The sequence below is a fragment of the Salvelinus sp. IW2-2015 genome, unplaced genomic scaffold, assembly GCF_002910315.2.
Source record: "Salvelinus sp. IW2-2015 unplaced genomic scaffold, ASM291031v2 Un_scaffold702, whole genome shotgun sequence".
Lineage (NCBI taxonomy): Eukaryota > Metazoa > Chordata > Actinopteri > Salmoniformes > Salmonidae > Salvelinus > Salvelinus sp. IW2-2015.
The window spans coordinates 428331-449255 of record NW_019942599.1 but is presented as its reverse complement, the minus strand read 5'-3'; the positions used below and the strand labels follow the sequence as shown (position 1 = coordinate 449255).

Genomic DNA, 20925 nt, shown 5'->3' with positions numbered 1-20925 from the left:
ACTATAGTTTGTTAACAAGAAATTTGTGGAGTGGTTGAAAAACGAGTTTTAATGACTCCAACCTAAGTGTATGTAAACTTCCGACTTCAACTGTAATTACCATGAAGTGCTTAGCTATAAATGTTCTAAATGTTTCATGAATGAGAAAATGTACTTTACTTTAACTACATGTGTGCATTATAGACCAGTACGACCAACTTAACTCTGATGTGGAGGGCTGTTAATGAGTTATGACCCTCAACTACACGATTTGATCCGTAAAATTGACCCTGAGGATTCAACCCTGTGGGAATCTTCATGCACCATTGACCTTAGTGAGAAGAAGGAGCAGAAGGTGGGGGAAATGGGGCTGGTACAGGCTAACTTATATATCAGCATGATTTTCAAAACGTGGTTTGGCCTTTTGGCATATTCAGTAACACTGGTATGGCCATAATGACAACAGCCATAATGACACTACGCTGTCATTGTAAGGATGCAGCTATTAAGATACACAAATATGAGCTGTTGCATAGCATGACATGAATGTGCTATACATATGCTACGGATATATTTAATTAACCTAATGCGGATCATTACAGCTGATCATAACACATCAGCTTCTGGTCATTCTGAAATAACCCCTTTGTCTCGAGTTCTCTCCTCTCGTCTTTAAACCTGTTATAACACGTTCATGAAATGCTTATAGATGTGTAACACATGCGTTATGATAGGGAGAGGAAAAGTTAATCGTGACCAATAACTGAGGATGGATCAACAACATTGTAGTTACGCCACAATACTAACCTAAATGACAGAGTGAAAGGGAAGCCTGAACAGAAAAAATAATTATTACAAAATATGCATCTTGTTTGCAATAAGGCACTAAAGTAATGCTGCAAAAAATGTGGCAAAGAAATACATTTTTTGTCCTAAATACAAAGTGGTATGTTTGGGGCAAATCCAACACATCCCTGAGTACCACGCCTCACAATTTCAAGTATGGTGGTGGCTGCATCATGTTATCGGTATGCCTGTCATCGCAAAGGACTAGGGAGGTTTTTTTTAGGATAAAAAGTAACGGAATAGAACTAAGCACAGGCAAAATCCGATAGGAAAATCTGTTTCAGTCTGCTTTCCAACAGATACTGGGAGACAATTGTACCTTTCAGCAGGACAATAACCTAAAACACAAGGCCAAATGTACACTGGAGTTGCTTACCAAGATGCCAATAAATGTTTTGATAAATTTTTGACTTAAATCGCTTAAATCGCAATGATCAACATCCAACTTGACAGAGCTAGAAGAACTTTAAAAAGACTAATGGGATGTTTTTTTTTTACAATCCAGGTGTGCAAAACTCTGAGATTACCCAGAAAGAATCAGAGCTGTAATATATATATATATAAAAAAATCTTCCACTTTGACATGAGTATTTTGTGTAGATCATTGACATACAACTACAATTAAATCTATTTTAATTCCACTTTGTAACACAACAAAATGTGATGTGTGAATACTTTCTGAAGGCACAGTACATTTAGCACAGGCCAGAATTCACAGTGCATCTCAGTGGCTTACAATCACATCAAGTTTGAAATAACGTATTTCCGGACAGTATATGCTTTGAGGGTTTATTGGGAAAATGACTAACTGAGGTGTTGGTGAAACAAAAATATAACAGAAAAACACAATTCAGTAAAAACTGTCATGTAGTAAGTCAAAATATGATCACAGGTTTTTACAGTATTCTCCAATGTACATAGTACTAAGGAGGACTTCTCAAGGCAAGGATTAAGACAAGTGTAGAATGACCAGGTAATGGTAAGATCAAGGTTTGGCCCCGCCCCACTGTTTGATATGAATCAAGATGAACCGCTGATCTTGATCTTTCCCACATTGAGCTCCAGTCAAACAGTTAAAGGGGAATAAACCCCTCTAACTCATTGTTGAATTGTCTGTCAAAGTGCTCACCTCTCTCACTCAGGGAGAGCAAAGATAGCGCTACAACTATGTTATGCAGCTCCCCACTCACTGCAGCGCTAGATAGAACTTTGTGGAATAACACAAATCTACAAAAATATGAAACTTTTGGTCACAGCGAATATACTAAATTCGGGAAGCCCAATCAATTGTGAGATATGTCTTAAACATTTTATGTGATCATTTTGGGTAGCAGATTCATAATTTGACCTTTTCTGACATCTCTGCCAAGCAAGGATGAAAGGAGCCAACCTGATCCCGCCTCCCACTTTTAACCATGCAACCCCATTGGACATCATTCCACCTGCCAATTCACATTGCCCATCTTCCATCTCTGACTGTAGGCTACATCAGTTGTTGCATGGTGTGATCAGATCATTACGGCAAAATATATGTACAAATATATATACTAAAATGAGAGGGAAAGACTAGTGAGTGTGCAACATAACGTCCACTTCATTGGAATACACATATGGACTATACGGCTAATTTATGGAAGAAATGTTTCATTAAATTGTAACTTTACTACAGCAGCCAGCTGACAGAGAACCTATCCTTGGAAAATAATTTCCGTTGCAGATATAATAGATAGCCTAGGTACTGATGCATGCATCTATCGAAATGTGATTTATGCTCACTTTCAAACTTTTCATTGGGGTAGATCAAATATGCTATTATTACATTTATTATTAGCCCACATTTACATTTTCAAAATCGGTAGACTATTGACAATGATTTACTAAATGATGCAAGCGAATGTAATAATGTAGGCTAATTTTATCAAATGTGAAAGTATTCTTGTATGTTTTCAGCCTGGAAGAACTCGAGCCTGGTAAAAACCTTATAGCCTACTGCGCAATATATTCCAAAATACACCAGCGACATCATTTAGGAAATAAAGGTTGTGAGAACAGTGTTTCTGATCAGATCAACAACTATCTTCTAATGTATTTGTGTGGCTATGCCATCTTTAGAGCACAGCATTCTCTGCTTGGTGTACAGTGCATTGAACATGAGAAATGAAATAGGCTACTCCCTAGGTCTGATGATGCTTCTGACAATAAAGTAAAAGGTGTGTTTAGTTGGGTTACGTGCTAAAGTCTGACGCAGGCGATTTTGAAAATTGCCAGTGTGTTGTGTTTATGAGAAGTCCCCTCGTGTGCGTGTTGCTGCTTGAGCAGTAACCTTCCCAAATTTTGTATGATCACTGTTAACTAAAGTTGATTATTTTCGTGTTTTTCATCAAAGTTCTATCTAGCGCTGCAGTGAGTGAGCGGCTGCATGACCTGGTGACATAGCTCTCGCTCTACCTCACTGTCCCTGACTGAGAGAGGTGAACACTTTGACAGACAGCCCAACAATCAGTCAGAGGGGTTCCGTTATTCCTCTTTAAGGGCCCTTTTCCAGTTCTCTGACAACCACTCTAAAGATCAGAAGTGACGTCTGCTTTGAAGCTGTGACACTTTGTCTGGGCAAGCCCCACGTCGGTCTGTTGACGTAACAAGTGGTACTGACCCTACTACTCCAAACCATTTTAGCAACAGCTTTTCAGTACTTTCATTCCCTCTAGTTTTTAAGAAAGGAGAAAAAAACAACTTAATAAAATGGAAAAACAGACCGTTCAGGGGAAAAAGCACGAGATGCCCAACGTGGCGTTAGAGAGTACCTGTACAGTAAGCACATCACCACTATCGTGCAGTCCATTGACACACAAACACACACGCTCACACACGAACACACTGCTGTACTTCAATCCTAGAGTTTCCCGGTGGCAAAGGCCCCTTCCTGAAACTGAGGGACGAAGCTCTTGAAGTACACTCTGCGGAGAAAGATAGACAGATAGATGGATAGAGAGAGCGAGAAAGAGAGCAATAAAAGTAATTTAGACCGATGCAGATTTACTGGAAGTGCACCAGTACTTATCTGACCATAAAAGCAAAGCACCGGTTTTCCGACTTTCCTTGGAGACCCGGCGATATAAACAAAGACAATGACATATCTATTCCATGTAACTACCAAATTTGGGACAAAACCTCTGCTGTTATAGTTAAGCACTCCTGTTCTGTTCAAAGTAAGCATGGTCAACTGGAGATAAAAGCCATTCAACCACAAACAGGGTTAACTGACTCATGTTAAAAATAAAAAAAGGTAGAGTAGGATAAAGTTGGGAGAGCCATACATTTCGAAATCATATCACATTTATTTTTTGCATACAAATCTTCACCATGGTGTGTGCGTAGTGATATGTCTTTTCGATGAAAGCGATTAGGTGGTCGTACTGTTATTGTGATTGTTAGTGTGACAAGGATTTTTTGGGGCTTTTCGTGTAAGCATTATTATATCAGATGAGTTGGTCCAAAGATGGTGGCGGGTTCAACAGCTTTGCAAGTTTCCTGCTAACTAGTCGATTACGAGGCCGAAACAAATAAATTCAATTTTTATCATTATCATCCTGTATTATGGATAATTATACACTAAGTGTACAAGACATTAGGAAACAGACTGACCAGGTGAACCTAGGTAAAAGCTATGATCCCTTATTGACGTCACTTGTTAAATCCACTTCAATCAGTGTAGATGAAAGGGAGGAGACGAGTTAAAGAAGGATTTTTAAGCCTTGAGACAATTGAGACGTGGATTGTGTATCTTTGCCATTCAAATGGACATGGACATGACAAAAGTTCCTTTGAACGGGGTATAGTAGTAGGTGCCAGGCACAACGGTTTGAGTGTGTCAACAACTGCAACATTGCTGGGTTTTTCACGCTCAACAGTTTCCCGTGTGTATCAAGAATGGTCCACCATCCAAAGGACATCCAGACAACTTGACACAACTGTGGAAAGCGAGTCAACATGGGCCAGCATCCCTGTGGAACGCTTTTGACACCTTGTAGACTCCATGCCCCGATGAATTGAGGCTGTTCTGAGGGCAAAAGCGGGTGCAACTCAATATTAGGAAGTTGTTCCTAACGTAAAAGTGCACTCAGTGTAAGTCATTATTATATGGTATAGTGGGTCAAATGGTCATTGTTGTCCAGTATGCTACGGGGTGAACAAAGCATCCCCTACATACAGATCTAGGATCAGCTCCCCCCCCCCCCCCCCCATCCTAACCATTAGMGGGGAATGCAAAACTGACTGTCTTACTTGGCTCTCTTGGCCATCTCGTTGCCGTCCCAGCGAGGGCTGTAAGGGTAGGACTTCTGCACCTGCGAGTACAGCTGCCCACTGTTGGTGAAGTGGTACACAGACTGGAATGTCAGAGTGGGCTGGTCCCGCGGGAAGTACAGAGGGAGGTCCACTGGAGCAGGAGAGGGGAGAAGGGGAGAGACAGAGTGAGAGAAAGAGATAGTGAGAGAGAAAGAGGTGATGTGGGGTTGAATGTAGGAAAGAAGTGTGTGTGTGTGTGTTTATGTGTAACTCACCATGGACAAGGAAACAGAAGTCTTTCCACATGAGGAGAAGAGTGAGCTTGGTGAATCCTTCTGCATCGTACTCCACCACCCCCCTGCAACAAGCATGCACGCACGCACGCACACACACACATGTACACCTTTCTTATATAGACAATGTAATGTGTCCACATGCCCCATACTAATCAAATACAACACTACAAATGTGCTTGCTTAGAAGAAAGTAGCACTGTCTATACATGCTCCTAACAACTTAATGGGTAAAGCTTTTTTATTTTATTTTTTATTATTTATTTTTTATTAACCTAAACAACTTCTCAGCAAAGCAGAGCCTTCTTCAAATGCAGGGGCTTTCCAACCCTGAAGAAGGCACTGCGTTGCCGAAACGTTGGTTAGATTTACACATTAAATTGGTGGGGGCAATGTTCCCTGTAAATATTTTCGGCACTGAGCAAATTTCAGGTATGCTGAGTACAAACTTGAACGTTGTCAAAATGCTGTGCAACTTCCAGCGCGCGTTTACTGTGAACACCGAGGCTGTACCTACTTTAAGTTACAGCTTTAACAGTGGCCATGTATGCTACTGTGGCTATTTGATCATAATGTAGGTCTTCCAGAGTGGCCTACCATCAGAAACAATGAATAAAATGCATTTCATAACATTTTAACATGGAAATAGTAGCAGCCAATGTGTGGTGTTAAATGTAGGCCTACATTCCATGAGACACGCAGGGCTTGACATTAACCTGTTTATCCACTTGTCCTTCAGACAAGGAAGTGACTGAAGAATGTTGTTTTGTTGTTTGATGCAAGAAAACACTTCACAAAATAAAATGCATTATTATTCCCATACCATTATTACAGAGAATCAGACAAATTATGCCAACCTCTGCCTATTGCTACTTAGCTTATTCAAGCCTGTCTCAAAATACAACGCTGCCCCTTTAAGACAAAAAAAAAGCTATTAACCAGACTCGCTTTTAAAAGATGTCTAGAAATGTTCATGTTTTGTGCCCTTGTAGGAAGCAATCCCTCCCCTATCTCTGACTACAAATGATCTACAACTGGGCTAATAACTCACTAAATAGCAAAGGATATGAACAAAATGTGCACACGAGGCTACATGCAGCTCTCACTTTGATCTCAAAACAAGTGCATCCGCATCTACTCACGACCGATTCATGCTGTAAACACAATCCAGTTCAAAGTAAATGGCACAGATCCATAAATGCCACAGATCCATATACGGCAAAAGAGTACGGACTGAGTTGTGCATGTCAATGCAATAGAATCATACTCCGATGTGTTCTGACTACAACAAAATCTCTTGCATAGTTAATTTTGTTTCAGTATGCTGCATTGAACGTGGCTAATATTGCGTTGATTTAACCACAATTGCCACAGTAAAGGGAAATGTTGATAGTGTTAACAGGGAAAACTCTAGAACAGTGGTCACCAACCTTTTCTGAGTCAAGATCAAATGCAAGCCGATATCTACTGCTCAGATGTTTTTTTAATATGACTTAAAAAACGTAAGCCTAACCAATTAAAAACAGTACTGTAACAATGAGGTTTGTGCAGTAAGCTATAGGCCAAATACATTATCACAGCATAATGGCTGTGGTTATATGATCACACCGGTAATAGATGCGTTGTTGTATTACTTGTGAAGCACAGCTGAGTGAGCATACATTTAAATGATTTGTTTTTTATTTGACTGGGCTGATGGTGCCTGCATCTGATGGTCAGTGTCAGCAGAGGGAGAGAGCAGAAGACTGAGGGTCTGCCTCAACATCCCCCCGCTCTCCCTTTCCTCCACTGACATCGTGTTTCCATTGATCATCCTTGAGATGTTTCTACAACTGGATTGGAGTCCACCTGCGGTAAATCAAATTGATTGGACATGATTTGGAAAGGCACACACCTGTGTGTGGTCCTGAAGTTGACAGTGCATGTCAGAGCAAAAACCAAGTATTGAGGTCGTAGGAATTGTCCGTAGAGCTCCGAGACAGGATTGTGTCGAGGCACCGATCTGGGGAAGGGTACCAAAAGAATTCTGCAGCATTGAAGGTCCCCAAGAACACAGTGGCCTCCATCATTCTTAAACGGAAGACGTTTGGAACCACCAAGATCCTTCCTAGAACTGGCTGCCCGGCCAAACTGAGCAATCGGGGGTGAAGGGGCTTGGTCAGGGAGTTGACCAAGAACCCGATGGTCACTCTGGCGTTCTGCCAGAGATGGGAGAACCTTACAAAAGGACAACCATCTCTGCAGCACTCCACCAATCAGGCCTTTATGGTAGGGTGGCCAGACAGAAGCCACTTCTCAGTAAAAGGCACATGACAGCCCGCTTGGAGTTTGCCAAAAGGCACCTAAAGGTCTCTCAGACCATGAGAAACAAGATTCTCTGGTCTGATGAGGCCAAGATGGAACTCTTTGGCCTGAAAGACGTTTGGAGGTAACCTGGCACCATGGTGGTGAAGCATGGTGGTGGCAGCATCATGCTGTGGGGATGTTTTTCAGCGGCAGGGACTGGGAGTCTTGTCAGGATTGAGTGAAAGATGAACGGAGCAAAGTACAGAGAGATCCTTGATGAAAACCTGCTTCAGAGCGCTCAGATTGGGGGTGAAGGATTCACCTTCCCGACAGGCCAATAGCACACAGCCAAGACAATGCAGGAGTGACTTGCGGACAAGTCTCTGAATGTCCTTGAGTGGCCCAGACAGAGCCCGGGCTTAAACCCGATCAAACATCTCTGGAAAGACCTGAAAATAGCTGTGCAGCAACGCTCCCCTTCCAACCTGACAGAGCTTGAGAGTATATGCGGAGAAGAATGGGAGAAACTCCCCAAATACAAGTGTGCCCAGCTTGTAGCGTCATACCCAAGAAGACTCGATGCTGTAATTGCTCTCACAGGTGCTTCAACAAAGTACTGAGTAAAGGGTCTGAATACATATGTAAATGTGATACTTCAGTTTTTTTCTCGCATACATCGGCGCACACACGCACAGACATACCGCAGACTCACATTCCAAAGTGACTGAGAAAGGCAGCAATGTACTCTCTCCTCTTGTGGTAGCCTTGAATGACATACTGCACCTGAGGAGGGAGGAAGGGAGATACATTAATACCTACTTGATTACCAGGCAAATACCAGCTGAAACAGAACTGTACAATACTAAAACGTAACTTTTGGGGTTGGCATCTTGAAAAGTTAAGCCAACCTAATACACAGGAAATAACATGCTTTTTATTTCACACATTTTTCATTGTATCATTTTCAATGTAAATCACTTCCTCAATTAAGCGACTTGAATTCAAATTGACCAAGGATGACCCTGGTTGGTACATACAACCTCTCAGGAAGACGAGACCATATCATTTGAGCATCAATCAATACTCCGACATTATACGTCAGTGTTTTTAATGAGTGCAGATATCAAAGAGCTGAGATGTCAAACTATAAAGTGTATCAGAGGATGAGTTAGGCACGTTTACACTCGGGGTAAGTCGCCAACCCAGTGACCCCTTAGTGACGCTAATAAGCATGAAGCCGTGACAGTTTTGTGACACAAACAACCAGGGATTTATATTAATACAGTCACCTCCAAAATGATTGGCACCCTTGACAAAGATGAGCAAAAAAGACAGTACAAAATAAATAACATAAGTACTGAGTTATATTTTGTATACTCAACAAAAGGTATACTAATACATATGCTCAGAGAAAGATGTTCAAAAAGGCAATACTTTCCCCCTCAAAAAGATAGGTGTTATTGGCACCCTTGTAAACTCAGCAAAACGTCCCTTTTTTAGGACCCTGTCTTTCAAAGATAATTTGTAAAAATCCAAATAACTTCACAGATCTTCATTGTAAAGGGTTTAACTTCTTGTCAATAGGGGGGCGCTGTTTTCACTTTGGAAAAAATATTGCCCAAATTAAACGGCCTGGTACTCTGTTCTAGATCATACAATATGCATATTATTATTACTATTGGATAGAAAACACTGTGAAGTTTCTAAAACTGTTTGAATTATATCTGTGAGTAAAACAGAACTCATTTGGCAGCAAACTTCCATACAGGAAGTGAAAAATCTGAAAACGAGGCTCTGTTTCAGGGCCTGCCTATTCAACTGGCTTTTATTTATCGATATGTATGCACTTCATACGCCTTCCACTAGATGTCAACAGGCAGTGGAAGGTTGAATGGGGTGTCTAGCTTGATCTGAGGCCGAATAAGAGCTTTTGGAGTGACAGGTCCGGTATTTTGTTTGTTTTCGACGAAGCGCGGGGGATCTCGACATTGTCTTCTGAAAAGCGATCGGTATACACGGCGAATATCTCCGGCTCTGATTTTATTTGATACATATGAGAAAAACATCATAAAGTAGGATTTTTCAACCGAGTTTTATCAGTTTATTCAACGTTTATTGGGACTTTTGGAATTTTCCGTTCTTTGCGCCAAGAGAGAATGGGAATGTTCGCGCCACAATGCTAGCCAAGGTTGCTAATTCGACAGAAGAAATGGACATTCTAAAACCAAACAACGATTTATTCTGGAAATAGGACTCCTTGCACAACATTCTGATGGAAGCTCAGCAAAAGTAAGACAACATTTATAATGTTATTTCATATACCGACCCAATAGGTCCACAGACGACGCAATCGCAACCACACTGCACACTGCCCTAACCCATCTGGACAAGAGGAATACCCATGTGAGAATGCTGTTCATGATTACAGCTCAGCATTTAACACCATAGTACCTCCAAACTCGTCATCAAGCTCGAGACCCTGGGTCTCGACCCCGCCCTGTGCAACTGGGTCCTGGACTTCCTGACGGGCCCGCCCCAGGTCGTGAGGGTAGGTAACAACATCTCCACCCCGCTGATCCTCAACACTGGGCCCACAAGGGTGCGTTCTGAGCCCTCTCCTGTACTCCCTGTTCACCCCACGACTGCGTGGCCATGCACGCCTCCAACTCAATCATCAAGTTTGCGGATGACACTACAGTGGTAGGCTTGATTACCAAAACGACGAGACGGCCTACAGGGAGGAGGTGAGGGCCCTCGGAGTGTGGTGTCAGGAAAATAACCTCACACTCAACGTCAACAAAACAAAGGAGATGATTGTGGACTTCAGGAAACAGCAGAGGGAGCACCCCCCTATCCACATCGACGGGTCAGTAGTGGAGAAGGTGGAAGTTTTAAGTTCCTCGGTGTACACATCACGGACAAACTGAATTGGTCCACCACACAGACAGCGTTGTGAAGAAGGCGCAGCAGCGCCTCTTCAACCTCAGGAGGCTGAAGAAATTCGGCTTGTCACCAAAAGCACTCACAAACTCTACAGATGCACAATCGGAGAGCATCCTGTCGGGCTGTATCACCGCCTGGTACGGCAACTGCTCCCGCCACAACCGTAAGGCTCTCCAGAGGTAGTGAGGTCTGCAGAACGATCACCAGGGGCAAACTACCTGCCCTCCAGGACACCTACACCACCCGATGTCACAGGAAGGCCATAAAGATCATCAAGGAAAACAACCACCACAAGCCACTGCCTGTTCACCCCGCTATCATCCCAGAAGGTGAGGTCAGTACAGGTGCATCAAAGCAGGGACCGAGAGACTGAAAAACAGCTTCTATCTCAAGGCCATCAGACTGTTAAAAAGCCACCACTAACATTTAGCGGCCGCTGCCAACATACTGACTCAACTCCAGCCACTTAAAAAAATGGGAATTGATGGAAATTATGTAAAAATTTACCACTAGCCACTTTAAACAATGCCACTTAATATAATGTTTACATACCCTACATTACCATCTCATATGTATATACTGTACTCTATATCATCTACTGCATCTTGCCATCTTTATGTAATACATGTACCACTAGCCACTTTAAACTAGTGCACTTTATGTTTACATACCTACAGTACTCATCTCATATGTATATACCGTACTCTATTACATCTACTGCATCTGCCATGCCGTTCTGTACCACCACTCATTCATATATCTTTATGTACATATTCTTTATCCCTTTACACTTGTGTGTGTGTGTAAGGTAGTAGTTGTGGAATTGTTAGGTTAGATTACTGTTGGTTATTACTGCATTGTCGGAACTAGAAGCACAAGCATTTCGCTACACTCGCATTAACATCTGCTAACCATGTGTATGTGACTAATAAAATTTGATTTGATTTGATTCATATTTCTGTGTAATATTTTGACTCCTATTCTCCGCCGTGTTGGTGAGCGCTGTCTCACAATAACCCAAGCTGTATGTTGTGGTAAAGTTATTTAAAAAAATCTAACACAGCGGTTGCATTAAGAACCAGTGTATCTTTCATTTGCCATACAACAAGTATTTTTATGTAAATTTTATGATGAGTTATTTGGTCAGATTAGGTGAGTGTCCAAAATATCTCCGGACATTCTGGCGAATTGTTGCTACGTATTCACAATGTATAACCACGATTTGCAGCTCTAAATATGCACATTTTCGAACAAAACATAAATGTATGCAAGACAGGAATGTCAGTGATCTGCCATGGCCAGCGAAGAGCCCGGATCTCAATCCCATTGAGCACGTCTGGGACCTGTTGGATTGGAGGGCGAGGGCTAGGGCCATTCCCCCCAGAAATGTCCGGGAACTTGCAGGTGCCTTGGTGGAAGAGTGAGGTAACATCTCACAGCAAGAACTGGCAAATCTGGTGCAGTTCATGAGGACGAGATGCACTGCAGTACTCAATGCAGCTGGTGGCTACACCAGATACTTTTGATTTTGACCCCCCCTTTGTTCAGGGACACATTATTCCATTTCTGTTAGTCACATGTCTGTGGAACTTGTTCAGTTTATGTCTCAGTTGTTGAATCTTGTTATGTTCATACAAATATTTACACGTTAAGTTTGCTGAAATTAAACGCAGTTGACAGTGAGAGGACGTTTCTTTTTTTGCTGAGTTTATATCATGCGTGTTTAAAGTCTGGTTTTGGGGTGGGGCTCTGTCAGAGCATGGGGGGGGTTGGAGTGGGTTTGATTTGGTAGGGGATCCGTGTGTTTTCTGCCCTCTACCTGTTCTGTCTTATCTGTATAATCATAAAAAATATTGGCCGCCGTTTTCAATACTTTGTGCACCCTCACCTTGCAAAGATAACGGCACTGAACCTTTTTATATAATGAATTATGTGATTGGAGAACACATTGGGAGGAATCTCAAACCATTCGTCCGTATAGAATCTTACCAGATCCTTGATATCCTTCGGTCTGCGCTTATGGACTGCCCTCTTCAATTCAAACCAGGTTTTCAATGGGTTTTAGTCCAGAGATGGCCATGCAAAATGTTGATTCTGTGGTCAATTGACAATTTCTTTGTGGATTTTGATGTGTGCCTGGGGTCATTGTCTTGCGGAAGAGTTCCGCCTCATGGCAGAGGCGATTACATTTTCAGCAAACATTTAATGGTACTTCGTAGAGTTCATGATGCCTTTGACCTTAAGGGCCCCAGGACCAGTGTAAGCAAAACAGCCACCATATTTTACAGTAGGTATGGAGTTATTTTCTGCATTTGCATCCTCCTTTCAACGCCTAACTCACCGTGGTATACGTGGCCAAAGACCTCTATTTTCCTCTCATCTAATCATAGCACCCGATTCCAATCCAAGTGCCAATGCCGTTTAGCAAACTCCATGCATTTACATTTGGTGGCTGCTCACAATAAAAGCTTTTTTCTGTCAACCCTTCCAACGAGCCTATTGGCATAGAGGTAGCGTCTAATTGTAGATTTGGAGACCCCAAGATTCGACCAAGTTCTGTAATTCTCCAAATGTGGCCCGTTGGAATTTTCTTTGCCTTCCGAACCATCTTCACTGTACGTGGGGACAAGATACACTTGAGTAGTTTATATAGGATGGCTTCTGTCAAACTATCAAAAAAATAGTGTGATTTATGAGGGGGGCGAGACTTACGCCTAGGATGTAAATATCACACCCACTGTTCTGAGTAGCTGGGGCTTCACACTAGGATGTAAATATCACATCCACTGTTCTGAGTAGCTGGTGCTTCACACTAGGATGTAAATATCACACCCACTGTTCTGAGTAGCTGGGGCTTCACACTAGGATGTAAATATCACACCCACTGTTCTGAGTGACTTTGTAGGTACTTAGAGTTCAAACCATGTTGCATGTCCAAGACTCACAGTTGAAGACACCTTCCTGAGTTATTGGTTATTAAGCCTAAAACTAAAAAAACATACTATTTCTTGTGATGGTACCTCTAAAAGTCGAAGCCTTTGAGGAGGGGGTGGGTGGTGGGGTTCTACTAAGCTAACATATGGATCATTTAGCTATTTGATTTAGAATTTTAGGACCCCTGTAAGTATCAACAAAAAAAATATGTAAAAACGATTTGATCAAATATTGAATTTGGCCTTTACTACTTAAAGCCCATAGAAACGTATTGGATAACACATTCATAAATGTAAAACAGACAGTCAAACAATAAATCCCAAAGAATAAGGTTTTGAAGTGTCTGTCCTATATCTAGGCAATATATGAAAGCTCAGGAAATATTTTTGTTTCTTGGACACATATTTAACCCCCATTTTTATTGGCACACAACTACCTCCATACTTCCATAATTTTTTTAAACTAGTACCGGGTTACCTTCATACAAATCCTAAGCCATTTATGGGGGTCGTAGAGCAGAACACCATTGTGTTCGTGAGAATCTCATCTTTCCATTGAGTTATATTAGTAGGCCAAACGGTTCGGACGCTACACATCGGTGGTACTGACTTTAGACGAGTCCCTTGGGGCTTGTGGGGGATCAAAGAGCGAAACAGAGAACACCCTCGTGTTCGTGAGAGTCTCATCTTTCCAGAGTGGTCATTTTGGTGTGTAGGCAAAACCGTTCGGGCGCAACAGACGTTTTCGTGAGAAGACTGATTTTCAGGATGTCTCATGGTCTGACAAACACCACTGTAGCCCATGCAACAACAAAAAAGATTTCTCTAGCTGCAACTGACAGATTTTGAAGGAGATTTTTTTTATTATGTTACTTAGATTGACAGGTGCATCAATCGACTCTTAAGGATTACATTTATTTCCACATGCAGTGTGTCTGCATCACCGTGTGTGTGGACCTGGTGTGAGGGGCTTGTTGTGATCCTGGGGGTAGTGTATTGGGCTATATGTAAGACAAAAGACTTTCGATCAAGTAGAGTCCTTGGTCAAACGTGGGACAAAGATGTGTTTTGCTCTTGATCAGGGGTGATGTATTAGGCTATTTGGTGACCCAAAGGTCTATAGTGACTTTGATCAGGTTTGTGGGGTGGAGAGAAGGGCGGTTTGGTTGGGCATGTGGAAACTGTTTAGAATGGGAAGTGTGAAATGTGCTTTGAAAATGTGCTTTGAGATTTGAAACATGAGCCATTGCGATGATCTGATTTGATTTATGTGCTTAGAGTGGTGAAAATGTTCCACTAAAGCGATTGAAAAAAAAGTCTAACTTCCAAGGCTCAGTGAAGACCAGGCAACTGCTTATTGATTCTCCACTGGGCCAGATTTGAATGCACTGGAAGGCCCAACCAGTTTTTTAAGGCATGCAAACAAGCCATTACCACTCCAATAAGTCAGGAAAGTGCCTCTAACTGTGAATCTTGGACATGTACCTTTTCCAAACAGAATTAAATTAACCCTGCATGTTTTAAATTCACAGCTCGTGTTATTCATAAAACAATTATTTGAGGCAACTAAGCCATTTTAGAGTTGAACTGTCCAGACCCACATCACCAGCCCCTGCTCCACTAATACACACAAACCCCTCTCCTGACTAGCCCATCACAACTTCAAGCATTCTCACTGGTTAAGGAAATTGGACAATGGGGTATAGTTGTCATGCTCAAACATGGAACCTCCATTCTAAATAAACCATCACATCAATCCCCACATCGCCATAGGCCCCAATACAACAGCCCCTTGATCAACACAAGTCTCTGTCACCCCACCAACACCTTTCACAACATGTCTGCACACAGACACTAGGACCCTTCCTCACATTCACAATACTGTAATCAGAACAGTGGGGTGTGATTACATAAAACACACGGTAAAAATAAATAACAAGGGTGTCATTCACATCCTGATGTGAAGCACTGGCCACTCAGAACAATGGAGGGGATATTTAAGGTGCCTTATTGCTATTATAGACTGGTTATCGCGTTGCGTCCTGGGTAAGAACAGCCCTTAGCCGTGGTATATTGGCCATATATCACAATCCCCGAGGTGCCCTATTGCTATTATAAACTGGTTACCAATATAATTAGAGAAGTAAAAATAAATGTTTTGTTATTCCCGTGGAATACGGTCTGATATACCACGGCTGTCAGCCAATCAGCATTTAGGGCTCGAACCATCTAGTTTATAATTACATACAGCACGTGGATGTGATATTTACATCCTGGGTGAGATATTAAAATCTTAGGCGGAAGTCCCGCCTCCTCATAAATCACAAGATTTGATTGATTGACATAAGCCGTCCTATATAAACTACTCACTTGCGTCCTCTACCAGGCAAGTTTATCACTGTTCCAGTGGTTTTAAACTTTTAAATGATTGCACTAATAGTGGTAAGTGGCATATTATGGAAGCATTTTTTTGTACCCATTGCCTGATTTATGAAGGTCAACAACCATTTGTCTCTTTTCATTTGAGAGTTCTTTGTCTTTCCCCATGGTGATGGATCGCAAATGGATTTTGCATGTTTATACCCCAGTGAAACAGGAAGCCACGGAAGGCCACAATACAGTTCCTTAAGCTGAGATTTACCTAAGTAGAATGTTAATGCAGATAAAATTTTGTTTTATTTTATTTATTAAAATCTTTAGTGGTGCCAATAATTTTGAAACTTATCTTTTTGAGAATTTATTTTATTTCTTGTTAAACAAAATATATTTCTCTGAGTAATTGTATTAGTATAAAATACATCAAAAAATATTTATCATACAATATAGCTCAGTATTTGTAATTATTTATTTTATACAGTCTTTGCTCATCTTTATTAAGTGTGCCAATAAGGTGCATACGGAAAGTATACAAACCCCTTAACTTTTCCCACATTTTATTACGTTACAGCCTTATTCTAAAATAGTTTAAATTGTTTTTCCCCCTTATCAATCTACACACAATAACCCATAATGACAAAGCAAAAAAACTAAAAAAAACGTATTCAGACCCTTTATTCAGTACTTTCATGAAACACCTTTGGCAGTGATTACAGCCTCAAGTCTTCTTGGGTATGACACTACAAGCTTGGCATACCTGTATTTGGGCAGTTTCTCCAATTCTTCTCTGCAGATGCTCTCAAGCTCTGTGAGCTTGGATGGGAGCGTTCCTGCACAGCCATTTTCTGGCTTTTCCAGAGATGTTTGATCGGGTTCGCGCTCTGACTGGGCCACTCAAGGACATTCAGAGACTTGTCCCGAAGCCAATCTTGCTTTGTCTTGGCTGTGTACATAGGGTCGTTGTCTTGTTGGAAGGTGAACATTCGCCCCAGTCTAATGTCCTGAGCGCTCTGGAGTAGGTTATCATCAAGGATCTCTCTGTACTTTGCTCCGTTCATCTTTCCCTCGATCCTGAGTAGTCTCCCAGTCCATGCCGCTGAAAAACCTCCAGACGTGACGCTTGGCATTCAGGCCAAAGAGCACAATCTTAGTTTCATCAGACCAGCGAATCTTGTTTCTCATTTTCAGAATCCTTTAGGTGCCTTCTGGCAAACTCCAAGCGGGCTGTCATGTGCCTTTTACTGATGAGTGGCTTCCATCTGGCCACTCTACCATAAAGGCTTGATTGATGGAGTGCTGCAGAGATGGTTGTCCTTCTGGAAGGTTCTCCCATCTCCGCAGAGGAACTCTGGAACTCTGTCAGAGTGACCATCGAGTTCTTGGTCACCTCTCTGACCAAGGCCCTTCTCCCCCGATTGCTCAGTTTGGTCGGGCGGCCAAATTTCTTCCATTTAAGAATGATGGAGACCACTGTGTTCTTGGGGACCTTCAATGCTGCAGAAATTCTTTGCTACCCTTCCCCAGATCTGTGCCTCGACACAATCCTGTCTCAGAGCTCTACGGACAATTCCTTCGACTTCATGGCTTGGTTTTTGCTCTGACATGCACTGTCAGCAGTGGGACCTTATATAGACAGGTGTGTGCCTTTCCAAACCATGTCCAATCAATTGAATTTACCACAGGTGGACTCCAATCAAGTTGTAGAAACATCTCAAGGATGATCAATGGAAACAGGATGCACCAGAGCTCAATTTTGAGTCTCATAGTAAAGGGTCTGAATACTTACGTAAATAAGGTATGTTTATTTTTAATAGCTTTGCAAAAATGTCTAAAAACCTGTGTTTTTGCTTTGTCAATATGGGGTATTGTGGGTAGATTGATGAGGATTATTTTTATTTTTTTTCATTTTAGAAGGCTGTAATGTAAAAATTTGGAAAAAGGGAAGGTTTCTGAATACTTTCCGAATGCACTGTGTCACGCCCTGACCTTAGAGAGACGTTTTATTTCTTGATTTAGTTAGGTCAGGGTGTGATGTGGGGTGGGCATTTTATGTTTTGTATTTCTTTGTGTTTGGCCGAGTGTGGTTCCCAATTAGAGGCAGCTGTCTATCGTTGTCTCTGATTGGGAATCATACTTAGGTAGCTTTTTTCCCCACCTATGTTGTGGGATCTTGTTCTTGTTTTGTTGCTGTTGAGCCCTACAAGACTGTACGTTTCGTTGGTTTTGCTGGTTATCATTAAAGAATATGATTACCCTACCCCACGCTGCATCTTGGTCCACTTCTTCAGACGAGCGTTACACACTAACGGTGAGTTATATTTCTGATGGTAGTGGGGTAGGGGGAGAAAGAATGGCAACTGGTTGGAATAATGTAATTTACGCAAAAAGTTGTGCCTCACAGGCTCTGATGGTGGTGTGCCACTGACTTGCCTGTTAAAAAAACCAATACAGGTTCAAAAGAATGTGAAACCTAGACTCATTGAACACTGCTTCAATACTTGTGTTATTTGAGTGTGTATTGTGTGTGTGTGTGTGTTGGTTATGTGCGGGTGTTCATTAATGTGAAAGGCAGATACAGCATGATGCAGATAATATTTTTGTGAATATTTCACCAAAGTTGAACAAAAACATATACAGGTAGGAGCAGATCAACATATTATTTTGGGGCAGTGTTAACTCATTCGTGACCTTTGATATAACCATTGTTCTATGGAAATGATCTACGATTAATAAACACACACACACACACTGTTGTAGTGTGTTGACAGCTCTGAGTTGCTGGTGTGTGTGTCCATTGACCGTCAAGAAAATACTCATCCAGAGATGGAGACTTTAATGCAGGGAAACAAATCCGTTTTATCTAATTTCTACCAGCATGTTAAATCAGCATGTAAAATGTGCAACCAGAGGAAGAAAAACTGTAGACCACCTTTACTCCACAAACAGAGACACGTACACAGCTCTCCCTCGCCCTCCATTTGGCAAATCTGACCATACTTCCATCCTCCTGATTCCTGTGAACAAACAAAAAACTAAAGCAGGAAGTACCCGTGACTAGCTCAATAAGGAAGTGGTCAGATGATGCAGATGCTGAGCTACAGGACTATTTTGCTAGCACAGACTGGAATATGTTCTGGGATTTTTCCAATGGCAATGAGGAGTACACCACATCAGTCACTGGCTTCATCAATAAGTGCATTGATGATGTTGTCCCCACAGTGATCGTACGTACATACCCCAACCAGAAGCCATGGATTACAGGCAACATCCGCTGCCGCTTTCAAGGGTAGAGCTGCCGCTTTCAAGGAGCGGAACTCTAACCAGGACGCTTATAATAAATCCCGCTATGCCCTACGATGAACCATCAAACAGGCAAAGCGTCAATACAGGACTAAGATTGAATCGTACTACACCGGCTCCAACGCTCGTCGGATGTGGTAGGGCTTGCAAACTATTCCGGACTACAAAGGGAAGCACAGCCACGAGCTGCCCAGTGACATGAGCCTACCACATGAGCTAAATAACATCTATGCTCGCTTTGAGGCAACCAACAATGAAGCATGCATGAGTGCATCAGCTGTTCTGGACGACTGTGTGAACACGCTTTCCGTAGCCGATGTGAGTAAGACCTTTAAACAGGTCAACATACAAAAGGCCGCAGGGCCAGACGGATTATCAGGACGTGTACTCCGAGCATGCGCTGACCAAGCGGCAAGTGTCTTCACTGACATTTTCAACCTGTCCCTGACCGAGTCTGTAATACCAACATGTTTCAAGCAGACCACCATAGTCCCTGTGCCCAAGAACACCAAGGTAACCTGCCTAAATTACTATTACCCCTCGGGAAACGATTTGGCATGGGTCCTGAGATCCTCAAAAGGTTCTACAGCTGCACCATCGAGAGCCTCCTGACTGGTTGCATCACCGCCTGGTATGGCAACTGCTCCGCCTCCGCCCACTAGTCACTACAGAGGGTAGTGCGTACGGTCCAGTACATCACTGGGGCCAAGCTTCGCGCCATCCAGGACCTCCATACCAGGCGGTGTCAGAGGAAGGCCCAAAAAATTGACAAAGACTCCAGCCTCCCTAGTCATAGACCGTTGTCTCTGCTACCCCATGGCAAGCGGTACTGGAGCACCAAGTCTAGGTCCAAAAGGCTTCTACCCCAAGCCATAAGACTCCTGAACAGCTAATCAAATGGCTACCCAGACTATTGGCATTGCTAGCCCCATCCCCATTTTTACGCTGCTGCTACTCTCTGTTTATTAACCATGCATAGTCACTTTACGTCTATCTACATGTACATATTACCTCGACTAACCGGTGCCCCAGCACATTGACTCTGTACCGGTACCCCCTGTATATGTGTGTGTGCATATATACAGTGGGGAGAACAAGTATTTGATACACTGCCGATTTTGCAGGTTTTCCTACTTACAAAGCATGTAGAGGTCTGTAATTTTTATCATAGGTACACTTCAACTGTGAGAGACGGAATCTAAAACAAAAATCCAGAAAATCCCATTGTATGATTTTAAAGAAATTAATTTGCATGTTATTGCATGACATAAGTATTTGATACATCAGAAAAGCAGAACTTAATATTTGGTACAGAAACATTTGTTTGCAATTATAGAGATCATACGTTTCCTGTAGTTCTTGACCAGGTTTGCACACACTGCAGCAGGGATTTTGGCCCACTCCTCCATACAGCCCTTCTCCAGATCCTTCAGGTTTCGGGGCTGTCGCTGGGCAATACGGACTTTCAGCTCCCTCCAAAGATTTTCTATTGGGTTCAGGTCTGAAGACGGGCTAGGCCACTCCAGGACCTTGAGATGCTTCTTACGGAGCCACTCCTTAGTTGCCCTGGCTGTGTGTTTCGGGTCGTTGTCATGCTGGAAGACCCAGCCACGACCCATCTTCAATGCTCTTACTGAGGGAAGGAGTGTGTTTCAAGTGTACCTATGATAAAAATTACAGAC

General features: G+C 42.3%; 1 protein-coding gene across 1 annotated transcript in view; it reads right to left on the bottom strand.

The window, feature by feature from the left end:
- Nucleotides 1-3692: 3692 nt before the first annotated feature.
- Nucleotides 3693-20925, bottom strand: part of babam2 (BRISC and BRCA1 A complex member 2) — a 191826-nt gene continuing 174593 nt past the window's right edge. Inside the window, exons 9-12 of the mRNA XM_024135970.2 lie at nt 8404-8474; nt 5388-5470; nt 5110-5263; nt 3693-3782 (exon numbers count right to left, since the gene is read on the bottom strand). Coding sequence (XP_023991738.1) covers nt 3719-3782; nt 5110-5263; nt 5388-5470; nt 8404-8474 — 372 coding nt within the window. The 3' untranslated portion in view covers nt 3693-3718. The remainder of the gene's footprint in view (nt 3783-5109; nt 5264-5387; nt 5471-8403; nt 8475-20925) is intronic.